Source organism: Mastigoproctus giganteus, chromosome 4, assembly GCF_048544385.1.
Source record: "Mastigoproctus giganteus isolate SK-2022 chromosome 4, ASM4854438v1, whole genome shotgun sequence".
Classification (NCBI taxonomy): Eukaryota; Metazoa; Arthropoda; class Arachnida; order Uropygi; family Thelyphonidae; genus Mastigoproctus; species Mastigoproctus giganteus.
Genome location: NC_143578.1, coordinates 45,542,545 through 45,566,682, shown reverse-complemented (window position 1 = coordinate 45,566,682; position 24,138 = coordinate 45,542,545). Strand labels below are relative to the sequence as shown.

General features: G+C 37.8%; 1 protein-coding gene across 1 annotated transcript; it reads left to right on the top strand.

Annotated features, from left to right (window-relative positions):
* LOC150086690 (zinc finger MYND domain-containing protein 12-like) lies at window positions 1-22,847 on the top strand. The gene is made up of 3 exons (XM_090372228.1): window positions 1-24; window positions 11,853-12,024; window positions 22,663-22,847. Exons 1-3 carry the CDS (start codon window positions 1-3, stop codon window positions 22,845-22,847), a joined length of 381 nt encoding a protein of 126 aa, XP_090228354.1.
* Window positions 22,848-24,138: the final 1,291 nt, after the last annotated feature.

The following is a 24,138-nucleotide window of genomic DNA, read 5'->3' as shown; positions in this document are numbered from 1 at the left end:
ATGATATCCATTCCCATCGATGAGGTAGACTCTTCCATCCACACATGAGTATTTTTATCCTTATCTTTATCCAACCGAGGAACAAGAACCCAGAATATCACCAGTGGATCGACACTGACTGAATCCATACTGGCAATCGTTGATCAGATGGAAGACTTGGCAGTTAATTGATTTCTCCATTACTTTAGAAAGAGTAGAAGTAGTTGCAATGGGACAATAATAATTGGATGGGAGGGATTTGTCGCCCTTTTTAGGAACTGGCTGGATATGAGCAAATTTCCAAGCAGAAGAAAAAGCACCTTTGGAATAAGAAAGTGAAAAAAAGGCGGCAAAGAACAGGAGTAAGTTCAGGAGCACAGGTTTTGAGAACAAGTGGAGAAATACCATGAGGACCTGGAGTTTTCTTAGCATCAAGATTCGTCAAAATCTTTCTGACGGAAGGCCATAGGAGGCATTGAATGGAGCATGTTGGGAATGGTGGGAAGTGTTTTACCAAGATTGTTAATATACGAGTTGGAAGAAAAATGGGATTCTAGCAGGTCAGCTTTATCCTTGGCTGAAGTGACAATAGAACTATCTGGTTTTGACCGAGGTGGGTGCAGAGATTGCGGCTAATAGCTTTGGCAAGAGACCAGCATGCTCGGCTACCATTAGAGCAAGAAGCAAGCTTTCTAGTCTTAGTCTGTTCAAAATCTAGTTGGGACTGATTAATAACTGCTTTACAATTATTGCGAGCTTTGGTGTAGGCAGAATATGAAACTAAAAAATTGAAAACAAGCCAATTATGATATGTAATGTTCACCTCTTGAACAGCCTTAGCACATTTATTGGAAAACCAAGGTTTAGATAAAGGACAAGATTTTAAAGTGGAGCGTGGAATAAAGGATTTCATTCCTACAAGAATAATTTCACTGAAATTATTCTTGTAGGAATATTAAATTACTATATTAGGGTTACCCGTAAATGATTACATTAACCCGTATTGGTGTCTGTAAATTGCGTGTGTTCTCTGGTCGATTTGCATGTTTTGTTGGACGAAAAAAACCCAGTTTCTGAGGGAAAAAAAAACCTTGCTATCTACTCCTGAGATCGACTAACTGAGCCACGGAGTGAAAAAAGCCCACTAAAGTTCCTCGCGTCATCGACGGGATTCGAACCCGGGCCTCTTCCACCCGGTGTGGAGAGGACGGTGATGATACCACTGTGCTACCCACGCAGACATTCTTGTATGAATGAGCAAATCCCTAAAAATCTGAGCAAACGTTGACAGCAGTTTTGAAACAGTAATCAGACCAAGGAAAAGAAGAAAAGAAATCTCGCAGGTTATCCATTTTGCATCCTTCTAATGCCAAACAATAAGAGATTGGGAATAGCCATGAGATAAAGTCTCCATTGGAAAAGATACAATCACCAAGTTGTGATCTGAGGTGCCTAAAGGACCACTCACTTCGACTGTGTACTTAGAAGGGTTGTTTGTGAGAAAAAGATCAAGCGTGTTGGCTGTATGGTTAGGATTGTCCGGTATTCTTGTAGGTAAATGAATGATCTGTGCAAGTTCATTAGTAATTGCAAAAGCCTCAGCATCTCGACCAGCTGGGTTAGTGTGACTAGAAAATGGAAGCCAGCTGGAGTTGTGAACATTCAAATCACCAAGGAACATTACCTCACTGTTAGGAAAGTTGGACTGGAGAAATTCAAGTTGCAAAGAGAGGAAGTCAAGTGCTCCAAGTGGTTAGTGGAGTTGGGAGAACGATAGAGACAACAGATGAATTTGATACAATGAGGTAGAGAAATTTTAAGCCAGAGAAGATCGAAAAGAGGAGATTCCAAATTACCAAGTCTCTGACAGGGAATATCGGACATATGCACAAGTACCACCTTTGAGGCGAAAGGAGTCATACAGCAAATAATTTGGGCAACTGAGATGAGCAGTAATTGAATCAACCGATAACTGAGATTCTGTCAGAAAAAGTACATGGGGTTTGGCAGACTGCAAGTGGAAATGGGCATCGTTGAGATTAGAATTGAGACCACGTATATTTGTGAAATGAACTAGGAAGTGTTTGGGGGGGGTTAGATCTTTTCGCAGATAAGCTTGCTCTATTAGTTTGACAATTCAATAGTGAGAAAATGTGTGTGTGGGGGGGGGGGGGGAAACATGCTGTACGAAGTAATGAAATTTTTGGATATGGCGTACATATGGTAAGAATATACCCAGATCCTTGACATAACGTGGCCTCGACAATTTCCCCACCCCGCACACTACTCGGACTCCCTCCAGTCACTATGTGGCAGAGTAGAGGTAGCAAGATTCTACACTAGGTGATCCAGAAGCCTCCAAAAGAGTTACCAATAGGTTCGGTCCAGTGTACTAACTAGCGGCAGGCCTGCGAACACCATTTTAGAGCTGTACCCTCGAAATGTAAGAAAGATTGGATCTCGCCATGATGTTCACGATAACCTCAAAAGTCATCAGTCATACTGCATGATGGAAGAGATAGGGAAGGGTTGACCGGAACTTAGCTCTGGAGATTAAACATGCGTTCCACCACTTCAAGCCCTCAATAAGCAGTGGTGTTATTGCACCGGTTGATGATGAGAGTCATCTACACCTAGTATTGCCTGGTAACGCAGGGGGGTGGCATTTCTTCATGTGGTTGGATGCCACACCTTGACCTCTGCTTACATTGGTTCACACCTGGGTGGTCACCCACAGTGGGCTTATGATTGGAGGTTATACCCAGGATTACTAACAGTCCCACCATTGTGAAGGTGCAAGCAGAGGATTTGGCTGTCACAGACCATCCGGACTTCGCCGAAATTGGGTCCGCTTGACTTGAATGTCACCCCGAATATCAGTTCCATCAGTGTTTTGGACTCCCAGGTAGCAAGTATAGCTTTCTGGCATATCTGAGAGAATGTCTGTGACAACCTGAAGGACCAATGTGCAAATTAGGCTAAACATAAATATGTTTAACATATTTATGTTTAGCCTAATTTTTATGTGGACGTCATCATCAATATTAAATTTTCAGTTTGAAAAACAAAATTTAGATGACAATTATAACCACTGTGCTATACGTGCAAACTAGGGCTTGCATAAAACCGAGAAATTTCAAAACCGAGTTTAACCGAAGTTTACTCTTAAAACCGATTTTCTCAGACTTAGGGAAAATAATTAAAAGCTTATAACACAGGTATTTATTTTATCTTGGGTAGATTTTACAAAGCGTAATCAAATCTTTTAAACAAAATCTATCACTTCTTATAGTAAAAAAAAATTAAAATGCTCCAAAAAAGTAACCAGCTTGAGATTATACAAAATTACAAATTGTATTCAAATCCTTTGAATAAAAACTATCTTCTCGTATAATAAACAAAAAAATAATAAACACTATAATAATAATAAATAAAAATAATGCGAAAAAAAACAGCTTGGGGAAATTACTTTACTATTTATTGCTCAGCTTTTTTCTGAAAATGATGCATTAAAAAACACAGTATATTAAACATTTTTCCTGATAGACTTGACCTTATTTTTGTGTTAAAGATAATAAAATGTACCAAGCGATACAGTGGATACTGTAAAATAATATTTACAAAACTGATTTACTATAAAATAAAATAAAATTTATTACGAAAATGTTAAAATACAATAAAATACGAAAATTAAAAGCGATAAAACATGTTTTATCGCTTTTAATTTTCGTATTTTATTGTATTTTAACATTTTCGTAATAAATTTAATTTTATTTTATTTTATAGTAAATCAGTTTTGTAAATGTTATTTTACAGTATCCACTGTATCGATTGGTACATTTTATTATATTTATATTTTTACACTATTAAACTATTTTAATAAAAACGGTTAGTGTATTTATTTAAATTTGTTATATGAACTATTCTCCCAACCTCAGAGGCCTTTTTGAGGATATTTGTGTTAAAGAGACCAGTGATCGAAAACACTCTCTTAGATTGGACACTTGGTTTAATGGTCAGCAGTGCTCTATAAATTTCTCCAGCTTTTCACTTCTACTGCTAGTTGCCTCCAAAATTTTAAATTCTTTGCTGATTTCCAATTCACTCTGAAATTTTGAAGGCTCTTCAGTTAATGCCTTTATTACACTATCATACTCTTGCATGAGTGTATCTCCAACATTGGAACTAGACGAGTCTTTGTTTTCTTCTAAAAGAATAGTTCGTTTATTTTCAGTTTCTTCATTCAATGCTAAGACTCCTTCGGAATGTTTTGCAAATAATCTCTGATAAATCTCTTCGGCGTGCTTTTCAATACTTGCTTACTTGAAAAATGAAAAGTTCTTGAACCCGAATCTTCTTTCCTAAACTTTTTGGGGTTGTGTAGATAGCTCAGCAAAGCCACAGTTTGGCAATTTCGTCTTGCATGGTAATGCTGCAAAGGCTTTGGTGAAACTTTAAAGCAAATGGGTTTTCTGCTGTATCAAGCTTAGCAAGCAGAAATTCTATTGAAGACTCTGCTTTAAGTAAGTCTGTATCTTCTGAGGTTATAGCCTTCAGAATCATTTCAACTGGTCGCAAAGTTTCACATAGCAATTCAAGTGTTTTCCAGTCATCGTCAGACACAGCTTTAGTTGACAGTACTGCACATAGAGCATTTGGAATGCAATTTTTCAATTTGAAAAATCTCTCAATCATATAGAATGTGCTATCCCAATTAGTCTTGCAATCTAATATAAGTTTATATTCTTTCCCATTAAATTTTGCTTTAACAAAATTTTGTAATATGTCACTTTTGGTAGGCAATTTTCGAAAAAGCTTGCAAATGTTTCTGACTTTGTTAATAGTTTGTGCAATATTGGCCATTGGATTGAAGAAATAAGTGAGCTCATCGGTAAAGTCGGTTTGATAAAGCATGCCTTGCTGTCTTTCTTCAACTTCTTCATCATCACTATTTTCTTCATTATTTTCATTGTCTTTGGGAGACTCAGAGACTGTGGCACCTTAATTGATTGCTTTTTCATAAAGTACATCTAAAACTGACAGATGTATACAATGCGCTATACATTATTGATGATTAGGCGTAATTTGCTTGCCAAACTTAATCATCATTGCTGCTCCATCAGTGGTGCAGGCAACAATATCCTCATCCAAGTTCAAACCAAATCCCTTCAAGTGTCCATTCACAATTTGCTCAGTTCTTCTGCTATCAAGTGAACCATTAATCTCATTAAGACCTATGATTGTCTTTTGAATGCACATTTATATTCATATACCTTTTATTTTGTATAGACGTATATTTGTCTAGAGTCGATGAATACCGAGCACCCAAAACCAATGAATTTTTGAAATGCTGAATGAGTTCTTCTTTCTTAGTTTTATAATAATTTAGAACCATATTTTTAATTCCATTCACTGAGGCTGGTGGTAATTTATCGTATTTATTTCTCTGAAGGTGAAGGCTTGATTGTATAAACTCACTCTTGGCAATTGAGTTAAAAGAAAATCCATCTAAAGCAGCTAATTTTGAAATCTCTTCTTCCATAGATTTTTTAACGATCAAGTTTTCTAATGTTCTTGCCATTTTTACGGGAGGTTTACTGTTTAATGTCAATTTGATGCATTTTCTTTAAATGCAACATCAAAGATGATGTAGATCCTCCAGACGAATTCATTATCTTCTGACATTTCGAACATTGTGCTTCATCTTTGCTTTTTCGAGCAAAATAATTCCATACATTTGATTTCATCTTAGACATATTAAGAGTAATAAATATTAATTAGTAGGTTCTTTATATCACCAACAATTTTAAATAAAAATATTGAGGATAACAAAGGCACAATACTATGCATCACTCCCAAAAGCACTGAATGAAGAGTCTAAATCAGGCAAGTTTCAAAATTTTCAGGAAAGAATTTTTTTATTTATTTACTTGCAATTTTTTTTCCCCAATTAAATCTATTGTATTTTCAAAATCAGTAGTGGATTAAGGTTGGTTGAGGCCCCAGGGGCAGAAGAAATTATTGGGCCCCTTAAAAAAAAGAGAGAGACAGGGAAAATAAAAATACACGTTAACCATTTTTTAAAATAAATAAAAAATATTATGTACTATTAATGTTTTATTTCCAATAAAATTTGAATATAATATATGTATAATATAATTAATAATAGCATAATGATAATCACAAAGTTTTGAACTAATAGTTGAACATATTAGTTCAACTAATTTGTTGGGGTTTTGCGTGGGCCCTTCAGAAGTTGGAGCCCAGTGCGCCCGCCGTTAAATCTGCCTCTGTTCAAAATTACATAAAGCTAAATTTGGTGAAGCTGCTTTTTGGAGAACATTTGATCGCAAATTTAATAGGAATAAAGAAGCAAAAAACTTTCTACGATTGAAATTTGATGCAATATTCAGCGAATCTGTTTCTAGTGGGTAACCATCAATAAGGCACGTTCCATAACTTGCCTGGCGAACAAGATTGATTGAACGGAGAAATGTTGAGCATTTTCTTTTACACTATCGCTCCGACTCACTCAGTCGTAAATGAGTACACCTGCATCGTGCCATGATACAGATGGGAAGATAAAAAGGTACCCCTCCTAGATTTGGGCCACTTGCCCATGAGATTTGTACCTTAAAATAAAATAAAAAACATGTTTAAAACATAAAGCAGTTGAACGATCCAGACAAACGAACAAACAAAAGGAAATGTGCTTAACAAAAAACTATATTCGAGGACTAAGAAAATATTAGAATCTGGGTTTAGAAGCTCGGTTTCGGTTTTAACAGCTCAATATGAAAACCGATTTAACTGGTTTTATACAATCGGTTTGCAAGCCCTAGTGCAAACCTTAATTCTGATAAGTAAATAATTCAGTTAAATTTAGGATTTAGTTTAATTTTTACAGATACTAACACCATCTATAGTTGGGATGAAAAATACGGCCCACTCCTATTTTTCACTACAAATTTCATACCAAAAGATAATCTTTTGTCTCCATAATCTAGAAGCATTTTCCTTGAAGTTTCTCTTCTTAATTAGCCCCATTTAGGTTGAAACCTAAATGGGGTTAAGTAAGAACACTTTAAAATAAGTGACTTGAGAGGACATCTGATTGAAATATTTAAGGCTTTAAATGGATTGAGCAAACTATACTGATGGTATCCTTACTCTGTCTCCTTTTCCACTTGGTTTGGGAAGGACCATGATTATAATGATTGTGCTACTTGAGAAGACAATATCAACAAATAAATTTTCTGTTTGTACTGTGGAATGGTCACAAGGTCAGTGAAGTTTACAAGATATAGAATACAACTTACCATATTTAGCAGTCACTTGGCTTGAATGACGGCCAACTGAAATGTTCTTGTAGGGTTTTAGGAGCATCAGTGACTAAGGCTGTGTTGCTCCATATATATATATATATATACTGTCTATAAATTGCATGTGTTCTGCAGTAAATTTTCTGTTGGCTGGATGAAAAATTGAGTTTCTGGGAAATAAACCATACTACCTGAGACTGACTAAGTCAGCCATGTTTTGTAAGAGCCTATAAAAATTCCTAGTGTCATTGAAGGGATTTGAACTCAGGTCTTTACCACCTGGTGATCACACCAACTGAAACATCTGTACTACTTTACTTCGTGTTGACTGCTTGGATGTGCTAGGCCTTGCACAGTACAAGGCAATTAAGAAAGCCCTTTGGAGTGTTAGCAGCATTTTTGAAACTCTCACTTTTATACTAAAAATATTTGTATTTGCTAGAAGAAATAGTTCTACTGCCACAGTAAAAAGGCTGGCAAGGAGCACAAATTCCTTGAGGGACTGTTAGAGACATAGCAACCTCAGTGGTACTGCTAATGGGAAACACGGATAATCTTTATGAGAGATTAGCATTACCATTAGTAGAGGCATTTGATGCAAGAAAGCAAGCTTATGCAGCATCACCCAAAAAATAAAAATAAATAATAAATAAATAAATAAAAAATAACCACTTCCACTTCACCCCTCTTTTCGTTCGAAATACCTGTCCAGCCGAGCCTTAAACTTATTTAGGCTATCAACTTCCACTACAAGGGATGGAAGTCTATTCCACCAACCGATCACCCGCTGGCTAAAGGCAAATTTCCTCACGTCTATCCTACATCTGTCTTTTCTCAATTTGAATTTATGCCCTCTCAGGTGATTATTCTGAGCAAGATGAAGAATCCCATCAGCATTGAGCATGCTCAAACCATTCAAGACTTTATACACCTCTATCAGATCACCTCACTGGTGCCTAGTCCCCAGACACTGTAATTTACAAAACTTAAGCCTTTCTTCATAAGAGCACCCCTTTGTTCCATTCACTAATCTTGTTGCCCTTCTCTGTACTCGTTCCAGCATCTCTACGTCCTTCTTGAAATGAGGCTTCCAGACCTGTATACAGTACTCTAGGTGTGGCCCTGACCTTATACAAGGGAATAATCACCTCCTTATCTCTGCTAAAAAAATTCCTATATATCATCGACAGTACACCATGAGCTACTCATGCAGCCCGTCTGCACTTCTCAGAAAACTTCATATCTGCCTGCACAACCACCCCCAAGGTCCCTTTCATTCTCTACCACTGTCAGTGTAGTACCACAGAGTTGATACGTTGCTCTGGGGTTGCTGTTTCCCATATGTAGTACTTTACATTTGTCAATGTTAAACTTCATTTGCCACCTCTCAGCCCATCTGCTCAACCTTTCCAGATCCTGTTGCAGAAGCATAGTGTCCGTAGTGTCCTTGACAACCTGCCAACCTTCGTATTGTCTGCAAACTTGGACATTAAGCTTGATATACCATCATCAATATCATTTATAAATACAGAAAACAATAATGGACCCAATACTGAACCCTGAGGGACTCCACTAATAACATTAGTCCACGAGGAGCAGTGTCCATTGATTACCACTCTCTGTCTTCTCCCCCTCAACCACCCCTTTATCCATAGCAGCAATTTGACTCCAATGCCACACTGCTCCAATTTGTGCAGCAGTCTTAGATGTGCAACAGTATCAAAAGCCTTTCTAAGATCCAAGTATATAATATCAAAGTTATTCCCTGCATCCAGTTCTTTTGTGACTGCATCATAGTTGTTGTTGTTATTTAGTTTTAGTAGCATTAGCAACTCTGCATCATAGTATCCAATCAAATTGGTCAGGCAAGACTTTCCCTTAACAAAACCATGCTGTGTCTGAGCTATAACTGAAGTCTTGTCTAGATGACCCTGCAGTGCTTCTTTAACCAGTGCCTCCATTATTTTACCAGGAACAGAAGTTAAACTAACAGGTCTATAATTACTTGTGTCGCCCTTTGATCCTCCTTTGTGAATTGGGGTCACATTTGCACATCTCCAGTCCATGGGTACTTCCCCTGAGTCCAAGGAAGCTCTCATAATTATGGCTAAGGGTTTTCTTACTTCCTTTGCTGCCTCCTTTAATATAACTGAATAGATCCCATCCACCCCAGGTGCCTTTCTTGTATTTATCTTCAACAATTTCTCCTCCACTTTACTCTCAGTTATTACAAGATTCTGTAGCTTACTGCTAGCGTTGAATACACCTCTGGCATTCCCCTCGCTGAATTACTCCTCATGTGTGAATGTTGGTGCAAAATATTCATTCAGTTTGTTAGCTACCTGAGCAGGATCATCAACAGTTGACCCATCGATATAAAGTGAACCAATCTGATTCATCCCTTTCCTTCTAGAGTTTACATAAGTAAAGAACTCTTTGCTGTTTTTCTTTGCATCCCTTGCCAAAGATTTCTCGTAATCTGCCGTCACCTCCCTAACCTCCTTTGTAACTCGGTTACAGATCAACTTGTATCTATCATAGGCTTCTGTGTCACGTGTTAATTTGTATGTATCCCATGAATTTTTCTTCTCTGCCATATGTCTCATTAGTTCATCTGACATCCACTTAGGCCTAAACCTTGAACAATATTTCTTAGTTGGTATGTAAAGCCTAGTAGCTTCCAAGATAAGTTCTTTGAATGTTTCCCATTTTGAATTTGCTGTTGGTAACATCATCAGTTGGTCCCACTGTATAGAATTTAAATACTGTCTCAGTCCATCGTAGTCGCCTTTTCGAAAGCAATAACCCTTCCCTTTACCTCTAATGGTCGTTACCTCTTTGAGTAAATCCCACTTCAGCACACTGTGATCACTGCCACCTAGTGGTTCATTTATCTGCAGATTCTTAATGCATGAAGAATCACTACTGATAATCAAATCAAGAGTATTACTCCCTCTAGTTGCCTCCCGAACATGCTGATGTAGAAAACAATCATCCAATAAATCCACAAAAGCCTTGCTAGTGTGCGAATGACCAGCCCCCAAATTCCAGTCAATATCTGGGAAATTAAAATCCCCCATTATAAGACTCTCTGATTTACTGGCCCACTCTATTTCCCCGTACAGTTTCTTATTATACTCATCAGAGTCATTAGGCCTATAGCACACTGCTACTCTCAATTTTGATCTCCCAATGCTTATGTCACACCAAACTGACTCGACACTGCACTGTCCAGCGATGTCCACTGGCTTCACTTGCTTGGATTTTATGTATTTCTTAACTAATAGCATAACCCCTCCTCCCTTCCTATCCAGTCTATCCTTTCTGTAGACGTTGTACTCCCCAAATTCCAGTTCTGCATTCCTTATATCTGTGTGACACCACGTCTCTGATATCCCAACAATATCTGCCTTTGATGTTTTGAGCAATACCTCAAATTCATCAAATTTATTTACTAAACTCCTAGCATTTGTGTACACGCAAGTATACATGCACCTATTTCTATTCTTAGCTACCCTAACACAACCCATGTGTTTACTTGTACCGCAATGACTCCCAGCAGTCTCTGAAATATCCTGAATCTCGTTTTTCAGGCTTCTGCTCATTCCAATAGAAGCAGTGCAAGAATCTCTTTCACCTCTGCCAGTGGCTACTGTTAATCTATTCGTCTTTGTCTCTCCCCAAGCTAGCAGTTTTCCGACCCACCTAACAGTGCCTCGATAGCATCAGCAAATATTCTTGCGCCCTTTCTATTTATCCCATCCCTGTAGAAGCAATCTCTCCTGTTAACAAGTACAGTCCAGGCTGAAAAAAATTCTACCCCTTGAGCCTTGCACAATCTTTCCAGGGCCGAATTCATCGACAGGGCTCTCATCATATACTCACTCCTATCGTGTCTGGGCAGAATTGCAGACACTTTCAAATTCAACCCGAATTCGTGGCTTATTTTCAACAGTGACCTGTACTTGTTAAGTAATTCCGCCGGTCTCCTACTCTTAATATCATTAGTGCCAACGTGTACAACTATATCACCTTTTGTGCCCTTAAAAGATGATATCCGCTCTAAAATGTCATCAACCTTTGCCTCTGGCAGACATACCCTGGTCCTCTTCCACCTATCTTGATGGATGGATGGATAACAGATTTCCAGAGATTTTGAAGTGCTTTTCCATGATATTCAGAACTGTGCAGGTGACAATTTTCTTGCAAACAGATTTGACATCCAAAATAGAATACCTACTCATTCTGTCTCTCACGTCTAGCTACTATTTTTTTATGTTTTTACTTATCATATCTAACAGAAAGAAAAAATCTCTCTGTCTCTCACATCCAAAAAGTTTTTTCACTTTTAATAATTTTGATCCAGCACCAAGCTCATCATTCTCCTGGTGAATGCACCACAGTTCAATGGCCAGTCTGATCTTGGACGTTAAACATTCAGATATAAATAGTACAATGATACTCTTATCTTTTCTGTGCTTTGTGAAAGCAATATTTTATTAAAAATATATTTAACTTCAAATTTTTTAATTAATATTTTATCATTTTTAGCAAGCAATAGTGGATCGGGCAGAACATATAGCTACAGAGATGTTGTTGAATGAGCAGCCTTTTTTAGCTGAACCTGCTGCCATGCAGGCAGTGCGGCTAGTCATGGAAATGTATGGTAAAGAAACCCCACGCTTGATAACCCCATATCTTCTGTTAGCTGAAACTAATCTAGGTAATGAAATTTTGTTGAATTTGAATTTACACACACTGGTCAAAAAATACAAACTTTTATTCAATATCGAATCGGGTTGCATTTGTTTCGAATAACAGCAAGTGTGCAGAACAGCATGAATTCTATATTGTGTTTTGGTGTGTTGTAGTCTAATTATAACCATTCTTCCAGCAAAATATCACATAGCTGTGACACAGATGAACAAAGAGGACTTCATTGCAAACTAGCTCTCTCCAGCATATCTCACACATTCTCAATAAGATTGCGATCAGGTGAATAGATAGGTGGAACAGGACCAATGTATGTCTGCCAGGGGCAAAGGTTGATGACGTTGTAGAGCGAATATCATCTTTTAAGGGCACAAAAGGTGATATAGTTGTACACGTTGGCACTAATGATATTAAGAGTAGGAGACTGGCAGAATTACTTAACAAGTACAGGTCACTGTTGAACAAAAGCCGAGAATTAGGGTTGAATTTGAAAGTGTCTGCAATTCTGCCCAGACACAATAGGAGGGAGTATATGATGAGATCCTTGTCGATCAATTCGGCCCTGGAAAGATTGTGCAAGGCTCAAGGGGTAGAATTTTTTTCAGCCTGGACTGTACTTGTTAACAGGAGAGATTGCTTCTACAGGGATGGGATACACTTAAATAGAAAGGGTGCAAGAATATTTGCTGATGCTATCGAGGCAGTGTTAGGTGGGTCGGAAAACTGCTAGCTTGGGGGGAGACAAAGACCAATAGATTGACAGTAGCCACTGGCAGAGGTGAAAGAGATTCTTGCACTGCTTCTATTAGAATGAGCAGAAGCCTGAAAAACAAGATGCATGATATTTCAGAGACTGCTGGGAGCCATTGCGGTACAAGTAAACACATGGGTTGTGTTAGGGTAGCTAAGAATAGAAACAGGTGCAGTTATACTTGCGTGTACACCAATGCTAGGAGTTTAGTAAATGAATTTGAGGTATTGCTCAAAACATCAAAGGCAGATATTGTTGGGATATCAGAGACGTGGTGTCACACAGATATAAGGGATGCAGAACTGGAATTTGGGGAGTACAACGTCTACAGAAAGGATAGACAGGATAGGAAGGGGGGAGGGGTTATGCTATTAGTTAAGAAACACATAAAAACCAAGGAAGTGAAGGCAGTCGACATCGCTGGACAGTGCAGTGTCGAGTCAGTTTGGTGTGACATAAGCATTGGGAGATCAAAATTGAGAGTAGGAGTGTGCTATAGGCCTAATGACTCTGATGAGTATAATAAGAAACTGTACAGGGAAATAGAGTGGGCCAGTAAATCAGAGAATCTTATAATGGGAGATTTTAATTTCCCAGATATTGACTGGATTTTGGGGGCTGGTCACTCACACACTAGCAGGGCTTTTGTGGATTTATTGGTTGATTGTTTTCTACATCAGCATGTTCGGGAGGCAACTAGAGGGAGTAATACTCTTGATTTGATTATCAGCAGTGATTCTTCATGCATTAAGAATCTGCAGATAAATGAACCACTAGGTGGCAGCGATCACAGTGTGCTGAAGTGGGATTTACTCAAAGAGGTAACTACCATTAGGGGTAAAGGGAAGGGATATTGCTTCCGTAAAGGCGACTACGATGGACTGAGACAGTATTTAAATTCTATACAGTGGAATCAACTGATGATGTTACCAACAGCAAATTCAAAATGGGAAGCATTCAAAGAATTAATCTTGGAAGCTACTAGGCCTTACATACCAACTAAGAAATATTGTTCAAGGTTTAGGCCAAAATGGATGTCAGATGAACTAATGAGGCATATGGCAGAGAAGAAAAATGCATGGGATATTTACAAATTAACACATGACACAGAAGCCTATGATAGATACACGTTGATAGGCAACCAAGTTACAAAGGAGGTTAGGCAGGCGAAGGCAGATTACGAGAAATCCTTGGCAAGGGATGCAAAGAAAAACAGCAAAGAGTTCTTTACTTATGTAAACTCTAGAAGGAAGGGGATGAATCAGATTGGTCCACTTGATATTGATGGGTCAACTGTTGATGACCCTGCTCAGGTAGCTAACAAACTAAATGAATATTTTGCATCGACATTCACACATGAGGAGTTATTCAGCGAGGGGAATGCCAGAGGTGTATTCAACTCTAGCAGTAAGCTACAGAATCTTGAAATAACTGGGAATAAAGTGGAGGAGAAACTGTTGAAGATAAACACAAGAAAGGCACCTGGGGTGGATGGGATCTATCCAGTTATATTAAAGGAGGCAGCAAAGGAAGTAAGCAAACCCTTAGCCATAATTATGAGAGCTTCCTTGGACTCAGGGGAGGTACCCATAGACTGGAGATGTGCAAATGTGACCCCAATTCACAAAGGAGGATCAAAGGCTGACACAAATAATTATAGACCTGTGAGCTTAACTTCTGTTCCAGGAAAATTAATGGAGGCACTGGTTAAAGAAGCACTGCAGGATCATTTAGACAAGACTTCAGTTATAGCTCGGACACAGCATGGTTTTGTTAAGGGGAAGTCTTGCCTGACCAATTTGATTGGATATTATGATGCAGTCACAAAAGAACTGGATGCAGGGAATAGCTTTGATATTATATACTTGGATCTTAGAAAGGCTTTTGATACTGTTGCACATGGAAGACTGCTACACAAATTGGAGCAGTGTGACATTGGAGGCAAATTGCTGCTATGGATAAAGGGGTGGTTGAGGGGGAGAAGACAGAGTGGTAATCAGTGGACACTGCTCATCGTGGACTAATGTTATTAGTGGAGTCCCTCAGGGCTCAGTGTTGGGTCCATTATTGTTTTCTGTATTTATAAATGATATTGATGATGGTATATCAAGCTTAATGTCCAAGTTTGCAGACGATACGAAGGTTGGCAGGGTTGTCAAGGACACTACTGACACTATGCTACTGCAACAGGATCTGGAAAGGTTGAGCAGATGGGCTGAGAGGTGGCAAATGAAGTTTAACATTGACAAATGTAAAGTACTACATATGGGAAACAGCAACCCCAGAGCAACGTATCAACTCTGTGGTACTACACTGACAGTGGTAGAGAATGAAAGGGACCTGGGGGTGGTTGTGCAGGCAGATATGAAGTTTTCTGAGCAGTGCAGATGGGCTGCATGAGTAGCTCATGGTGTATTGTCAATGATATATAGGAATTTTTCTAGCAGGGATAAATAGATGATTATTCCCTTGTATAAGGCAATGGTCAGGCCACACCTACAGTACTGTATACAGGTCTGGAAGCCTTATTTCAAGAAGGATGTAGAGCTGCTGGAACGAGTACAGAGAAGGGCAACAAGATTAGTGAATGGAACAAAGGGGTGCTCTTACGAAGAAAGGCTTAAGTCTTGCAAATTACAGTCTCTGGAGACTAGGCACCAGCGAGGTGATCTGATAGAGGTGTATAAAGCCTTGAATGGTTTGAGCATGCACAATGCTGATGGGATTCTTCCTCTAGCTCAGAATAATCACCTGAGAGGGCATAAATTCAAATTGAGGAAAGACAGATGTAGGATAGATGTGCGGAAATTTGCCTTTAGCCAGCGGGTGATTGGTTGGTGGAACAGACTTCCGTCCCTTGTAGTGGAGGTTGATAGCCTAAATAAGTTTAAGGCTCAGCTGGACAGGTATTTTGAATGAACAGAGGGGTGAAGTGGAAGTGGTTTTTTTTTTTTTTTTTGGCTGATGCTGCATAAGCTTGCTTTCTTGCATCAAATGCCTCTACTAATGCTAATGCTAATTGTGGGGGGCCAGGGAAGATGGTGGAAATCCATGTCACATTTTTATTCCCTGGCTGACATTCAACCCTCCATGGTATCAATGGACCCAGTCCATGCCAACAAAATATTTCCCATACCATGATACCACCTCCACATGCTGAGGCAAGCAGAGTCCATTGCTTTGTGAGGTTCTTCTTTCAGTGGAAAACAAAGTGTATCATGATTCCTCTGACATTATGACTTTCTTTTATTGTTCTACTGTCCAATCATAACATTCTTGGCACCACTACAAGTGGATTTTTCCATTTTACTCTGAATCAAGTGGCTTCTGAATAGGCTGGTAACTGCCAGTTTCTTCAATTGCCTGTACATAGTATCGGTTGACTTATGAGAGTTCTGGGCTTGGTTGAATTCAGATGCTGTTTGCTGCATACTGGATGCCCTATTTTTCTCTACAGTCTTCCTTAGACTACACTTTGCTCTTGAAGTATTTTTTTTCTGCCACATTTACGCCTTTGAGACGGATGCTTTTGAGAATCCAGTTATGGCTTTCATTTCTTTAATTGTGGCCCCTACTAAAAGTGCAACCACAATAAGACTTTTTTTCAAAGTCTGGTAGATCATGTGTTTTTCTTATTTTGGCTTCAGATTACAGCAGTCTTTATACCCAAGGAAACAATATGTCATTACCTCATGTAACAGTTTTCTTTGCATCTATTTGAATTTATTAACTGTGGCTGTCTTAATACAAAGGTTTGTGTTTTTGTGGCCAGTGTGTGTATTAACCTTATATTGTTTACTATATAATTTAATGTTTTCATTTGGACTAATTGAAATGTTTATTTAATTACCGTTTAATTTAATTGTATTTTGAACGGAACAGAAAATGTTACTTTCAGCCAGTGACAACGGAGCAGTCGAGACACGAGGGTGAAAATGGCTGTTTTCACTCTTGAAAGAAAGCCAAGGTGATAGCATCAGTTTTTATGATATACTGATAAGAGGGTTGCTAGTGGATTACCTTCAGAAAGCCTAGACAGTCATAGGGGCATATTACACAGACCGTGTGAGGTGTTTGCATGAAACCATCAAAGAAGAAAAACCTGGCAGAGGAGTTTTGTTCCACCCGAACAACGTGCCTACTCACAAGTCTCATTGTCATGGCTTGCACTGCATGAATGAGACTTTGAAATTGTGGAGCATACCCCATATTCACAAACCTAGCACCATTGGATTTTAAACTATTTCATAATCTGAAAATAGCTGGCTGGCATCCATTTTCCCACTGACAGTGATGTCATTACTACAATGGATGTATTCTTGGAGGCTCAAGAGAAAACTTTCTTTACAGCTAGAATCAACATATTACAGCACTGGTGGCAACAGTATATCGAACTTAAAGGGGACTATGTTGAAAAGTAACATGCTACCAGACTCCTCAAATGAATCCTTCATAATCAGGCCACAAACATTTCAAATGTCCCTCAATATTTTGATGTTTCTCAAAGTAAAATGTCAAATTTTTAATATATAGTTCACAACAGAGATGAGATTTTTATTTCTGCAATTTATGATTTGAATCAAAATTTCAAATCCCTTCGTCGGTGCCCATGCCAACAAATACTGCTTAGCAGACTCTATATTATACCAAAATGAGTCGAGTCATGACTGAATTTGAAACAGATAGGAGGCTTTACTGGTTATGTCAGTATAATCTGTAAAGTACAAAAGTTGTAACAGAAATGGCTCATAGTCTAGAGAACTTGAGTTTGAGAGAAATTCAGAAAGAGGTCATGCTGGCTATCTAAACATCTGAATTGAGTGGTAAACTTAACATCTATGCCACTGGACAATATAATTGTGATTTTTATTACCTAAGTTTAAAACATTGCAGCATTAAAATATACTGTCACTTTTTTGAATATCCCTGAAAAGATTTGGGTCTGCATACTGCTTGAATGAGAGAAAATTTTATGGCCTTTTTTCATATTGTGGCCAAGTTGTTCGATATTAGAAAAGGGATGCATTGTTTTTTTCTCCAGAAAACGTGTACAGCAATCACTGAATACTCAATTTATAAAAAATATACAGGTAAACCCTGTATAATATGGTAGTTAGGTTCCTATAAAATCTCATGTGGTGAAAAACCATTCAAAAAGCTAACAAAAATACATTTTATAACTACCGGAAAGTTAATTTTTATTAAAAATAGTAAAAACTGAACAAACATCTTACAAACTGTGATACATATATGTCAGATAATGTACATTCATTTAATTTTTTTCCTCTTCATTGCTGCTAAGCACAATCAAACGAGAATGTTTTCTCTGTTGCAGAATATCTTCTGTAGCATCTAGATTTTGTGTATCGTCTGCTCTCTTTAAAAAATCAGTAATCTGGGTTTGTTTGCTTTTGCTTGATGGATCTTTGAAAATTTTGTGGTATGGAGCTAAGCACGTCTGAAGCTCCCTTTTGAATTTTGTGCTCCTTTCAGTCGAAGGATCTGCATTCAGAAAATAAGATTCTAATTGCTCGGCTAAGTTTGTGCCTTCCCGTTATGCTTTTTAGTGTAAAATTTGGAACTTCAGAATTGTAATCTGCACTATCATCCTCTGAATTGATTTGGTTTACCTCCAATGCCATTTGCACCAAATTCGCTTTGCCAGCCTCTTTTTTTTACCAGTAATTCTTGAACATCTTTAGTAGTCATATGATCAAACATTCCCCTCCTACTGACTTAACAATATCTACTATAGCACCGATTCCATTTTATGCCACTTCGACCATATTTCCTGAATGAACTGACTCTGGCCGTACATTTTTCCAACACGGTTTTAATGTTGACGGTTTTATTTCTTTGAGTGATGAAGTTATGATTCTGATACAGTCTACAATTGAGAAATGTTTCCATGCCTCCGTCACTTCAATAGATTCGGAATCAATTTTTTCTAAAATCCATTGTAAATTTTTTGATGTAATAAGTTTTAACGGTAGATATAATGCCTTGATCTAATGGCTAAATTAAAGAAGTTGTATTAGGTGATAGGAACAGTACTTCAACATTTTCGGTGACTTAAATCTTTTGGATGCCCTGGAGCATTATCCAGTAGTAATAAAATTATGCCTAAGTTGCTTAGGCATAATTTAGGGGTGGAATTTAATTCACAAAGAAATTATTCCAGTACTGTTTTTAAGAACAAAGTTTAATAATGCTTTGAAGTCACTTTTTTTCCTTTTCTTTTTTTATAGTCTCAAACAAGCACGAGTTCAATAGCACAGAACCTAACACGGGATTTCCGAACAAAATAAAATACGGGGATTTCCCAATAATTTTTTTGCATAACAACTAACAAGTCAACAGCTGGGATTCACAAAAAAAAATAATGGAAAGTTGAAAAATTGCATCGAACATAATAATAGTAGGGTTTTTTCTCTGCACAAATGTTCAAAAATACCATGTTATGCAAGGTTTGCCGAAATTCTCTAACCGTATTAGAACGAAACCATGTTATATAGGGGTTGCCTGTACTAGCACTTCATGGACTTAGCTGCTTTTCTGCTTCAGCTAAAACAAAACTTCAAACACATAGGTTTGCACTATCGCACACCCTCCAAGTCATTCTAAAGGATCATTACATGACACTAGCCACTGACCGCTCTCCTGATCTTGATATTATGGCAAAGTTTGATATCACTTCCTTATTCCTTTATCGGTACCATTTAAGAAAATCAGAAACAACTTTGCCGATCCTTGAAGGACCCAACTTGTAACCCTTACCCATTCTGAGGAGTAACGATTATTCATAACCCCATGCCTCCTCTTCTGCAGTCATTTATCTAAGTGCATTACCCCTGATATCCACATGTTCCAGTTTAAACAGTAACACCTTGTCTGAGGGCAGAGCAAAATGCTTTGTTGATGTCCAAATAAACAACGTCAAAATTATTTCCTACATTTAACTCATAAATGACTCTTCCAAAATATGAAGACCTGACGTAGCCAGGAGCATGCGTGCAGCAGCACGTGCTCTTGGAGTGGACCGGGGTTCAAGCTGATGACTGCTAAATGCAATTAATGTTTGTGTTGATGATTTATTGTAAACTTCATTGACCTAATGGTCATTCCAGAGTATAAACAAGACCGTTTTTTTGTTTTGAACCAGATTATTAGTTAAATTAAATTTTTCTTTTAAAAACTAAGCTCTTTCCTTCTGAATACCATTTCTATCGTGATATCCATGTATTACCTTTTTAATTATCACTTCCATGATTTTCCATACTGCTGATCATTTAGAACCATCTATGTGGACTAGCAATACACTGGCACTTCTCCATTCCAAATGATTTGATTTCTGAAAAGAATCTAAAGTTTTTTGGAGTAAAGTCAGATGAATAAGATGATAATAATAAAAAAAAGCTGTCATTGGGCCACCTGAGAATTATTTCATCTATCCATGTGTATTATACCTGTAAATTGTTTGGGTTCTCTGGTTGGTTTGGTGTGTTTTCCTGCCAATAAACCCGAGTTTCCAGGAGAAACAACTTTGCTCTCCTCTTCTGAGACTGACTCAGACACACAGTGAAAGAAGTCTATAAAAGTTTGTGTCATTAATGGGATTCAAATCCAGGCCTTAAAAGAGAAACTACCACTGTGCTACCTGCAAAGGGTGGCAAAAAAGATAGGTTATCTAGTGAGTTATTGGATGTTAGTATTTTGCATCATCCTACTTTTGATGATGCATGCTTCTATTTGTAGCAGTAATATTTTCAAGGTTGGCCAGTTAGACTTGAACTAGTGGCCACAGCAAGCAGACCTGTCAGTATAAAAATAACTGACCATTATTAAAAGAAAGAATTTTAATGTGAAGTTAAACAGATCTGAAAATGAGACACTGAACATGTTAAGAGAAACTTATATACTTAAATATTGCAAAGAACACTCTCATAGCACAGTTGGTATAATCACCATTCTCCTAACACCAGATGCAAAAGACCTGAGTTTAAATCTCATCAGTTATGGGAGGAATTTTTTGTTGGTCTTTTTAATGATGTAGTGGAGTTAATCCATCTCAGGTAAGAGTAGCCTGGTTTTTCTACTGGAAACCTGTTTTTCATCCAGAAAATCGACTTCAAAACACAAGTAATTTACAGACATATTATATACAGCGCGATATGACCTAAGTTGCTGATGTGCCTAAAATTCTACAACAACAACAATGCAAAGAGCAAGTATTTTTTGACTGGGACAAAAGATTTAAAATAGAAGTAAGCTGATGCAAGATGCCGAGGTCCAATCACTCAGAGGTAACCCACTCAGTTACCTGTTTACCATTATGGGCAATGTATTAATAATAATAATAGCAACTTATTCAGATCTTTGCCTCACTGAAAGGTACAAGGAACCCTCTGCTGTAAGCTCAGATATCTCAATAGATAAGAAAGATGAGAAAAATCAGATGGTAGTAGTAGTAATGGGCAAATGATGCAAGAAAGCAAGCTTATATAGAATCAGCAAAAAAAAAATCCTACACAGTTCACCCATCTGTACATTCCAAGAATTTTCTAGTTCCTCCTTGAATTTAATCAACCCATCCACTTCCACAACAACAGATGCAAACTTGTTCCAACAATCATCCACCGACTGGCTTAAGGCAAACTTCCACACATCTATTCTGCAACCATCCTTCCTGAACTTGAATTTATGTCCCCTCGTGTGTGTAGTCTCAGCAAGTAGAAGAATGCCATTAATATTCAGCTTACTCAATCCATTCAAGGCTTTAAACACCTGGATCAGATCTCCCTGCCTAGTCTTGAGATGCTACAATTTGCATCACAGAAGCCTTTCTAGGTAAGAGCATTCTTTTGTTTCCTTTACCAGTCTGGTTGTCCTTCTCTGCACTGGTTCCAGCAGATCTACATCCTTGCTAAATTGAGGTCTCCATACATATGTGAATACAGTACTGAAGGTGTGGCCTAACCATAGTCTTATACAAAGGGATAATCACCTCCTTATCTCTGCTAGCAAGGTTTCTGTATATCATTGACAAAACCCAATAAGCTATCTTGGCAGCATGTCTGCACTGCTGAGAGAATTTCATGTCTAATTATACAGTTACCCCAATGTCTTTTTCATTCTCCACTACCCTGAGAATAGTACCACACAGTTGATAAGTTATTCTGGGGTTACTGCTGCTCATATGCAGTACCTTGCATTTATCAATGGTAAACTTCAACAGCCATTTCTCAGCCCATTGACCCAATTTATCTAGATCTCATTTCAGTAGCTCCCCCTGATGACTGTTGTTAACCATCCTGCCAACATGTGTGTAATCTGCAAACTTAAACATTAAGCCTTCACCAATATCACTGATAAATATTGAAAACAACAATGAGCCTAGCACTGAACCCTGATACTAATAACAGTCCACAAAGAGCAATGCCCATTGATAACTACTCTCTGTCTTCTTCCACTTAACCATTCCTTTATCCATAGCAGTAACTTGCCCATAATGCCACATTACTCCAGTTTGTATAGCAGTCTTTTATGTGCAATAGTATCAAAAGCCTTCTTGAAATCCAAGTATATGATGTCAAAATAATTTTTTGCATCATAGTAACATATCAGATTGGTTAATCAAGATTTCCCCTTAATAAATCCTTGCTCTGATTGCAGTATAATTGCATGCCTGTCCAGATGGTCATTGCATTACTTCCAATGATTCCATTATTTTCTCTGGAACAGGGAAAATAATTTGAGATTTTCCAGGAGTGACAGCATTGTTGTTAGCAATGGGTATATTTTAAAAATCCGAAGCTCAGTTGTTGAGAATTAACATATTCAATCAAAATTCTTTAAAATGTAATATTTAAAATGAAATTAATTATTTTTAAATTTCAGGATTTCGTGATTTACCTCTTTGTAAGGAGTTTTTGGGCCAGGCAGAAAGATTCATGCATAAATACCCATCAATAGAACCAGGCAGGAAAGCTTATCTGTATAAAGTTTGGGGGAAGTACTATGTCGCTTGTGAAGACTATGATAGTGCTCTCTTTGTTTACTCTGAATATGTGAGTATTCTGTGAATTTATGTTAATTTTTACTATTCTCACATGCTGTTAGATTTCATGATGATTTTCAATTACATCTCATTTGAAATTAATGCTGTATTAGTGCACTGTAAATTGCAAGGGTCCGGAACTTTCAGAAGTACTGGTTTGGATCTCTGGTAGCAGTGATGAATTTTTAAAATCAGGCAATCTGTAGGGAAGCTACATGCTGTTATTTTTCACAAATGGGAGCCTACAGGATGAGTGGGGGAAGGGGGGAATATATTTAGAAGACTTCCCCATGAACCAGCCCACCATTACAAACAACATAGGTCATTTGCCTATTAAGAGAGAAATAGAAATAATTCCTAATTTTGACCCAGAACTGTAAATAATCTCTCTCATTAAAAGATTGCAAACAGTAATTTTCTTCTAACTGAAGCTTTGTCTAAAAACAAAAAGATGAGTATATTAAATACTATGAATAGAACCAAATCTTAGAAACTTATTAGTGGCGCACTATGGCCATAGTTGCCGATGCACCTAATAAATCCCTAAACAAACAAAACTTATTAGCAAGGCACAACAGTGTTGTCCAACAATAGGTCATACAGTTTCTTTAAAGTGGGTTTATGTGACTGCCAAAAGTTATTGAAACTTTTTAAAAACATTTAATTTCCACTGAATGTTGAAGTTAACCTCATGTTCCACTTTTATGGTATAAATACTAATTTGAAAACAAAATGCATAAGGCATAATTCTTATGGGTTTTGGTAATTAACTATATAATATCGGTGTAAATACACCATAGTTAACCCATAAATTTGAACTACATAAGTAGTGTGGAAGGCATTGTTTTAATTGTATTTCATATTGTGGTTGCCTTCACAACAAAGATAGCGGTATTGCACTACTTCAAATAAATAACGCTTCTCTAGTAGAGAAGACTACTGTTATTTATTTTCAGAGGATACCACAACCCAGATGATCGTTTTGAAGCTATTGGGCTTCATCATTAGTGGGCGGGCAGGTACCCTGGTACTGCAACATGGCATCACAGTTGTGAAGTTTGTGGATATAACTCACTTCCTCCAGTTATAGACATCCTCCACTAGTGTGTGCAGGCGTCTCCATAGCCAGGTGGGCAGGAACAGCAGTGCGTAGCACACGCTTCTTGATTAGTCTGGGGTTCGAGCCCATGACCACCAAATATGGAGGATGCGGAAAGGTCAGGGAATGACCACCACATATCCCCGGAGCAATATGGCCTTAGTTGCTAATGCTCCTAAAAACCAAACAACAACATTCACTAGTGTCCTCAAAATGA

Coding starts and splice junctions, on each gene's coding strand:
- LOC150086690 (XM_090372228.1), top strand. CDS start 1: ATGATATCCATTCCCATCGATGAG. Junction 25..11,852: donor TATCCATTCCCATCGATGAG/GTAGACTCTTCC, acceptor TATCATTTTTAG/CAAGCAATAGTGGATCGGGC. Junction 12,025..22,662: donor GTTAGCTGAAACTAATCTAG/GTAATGAAATTT, acceptor TTTAAATTTCAG/GATTTCGTGATTTACCTCTT.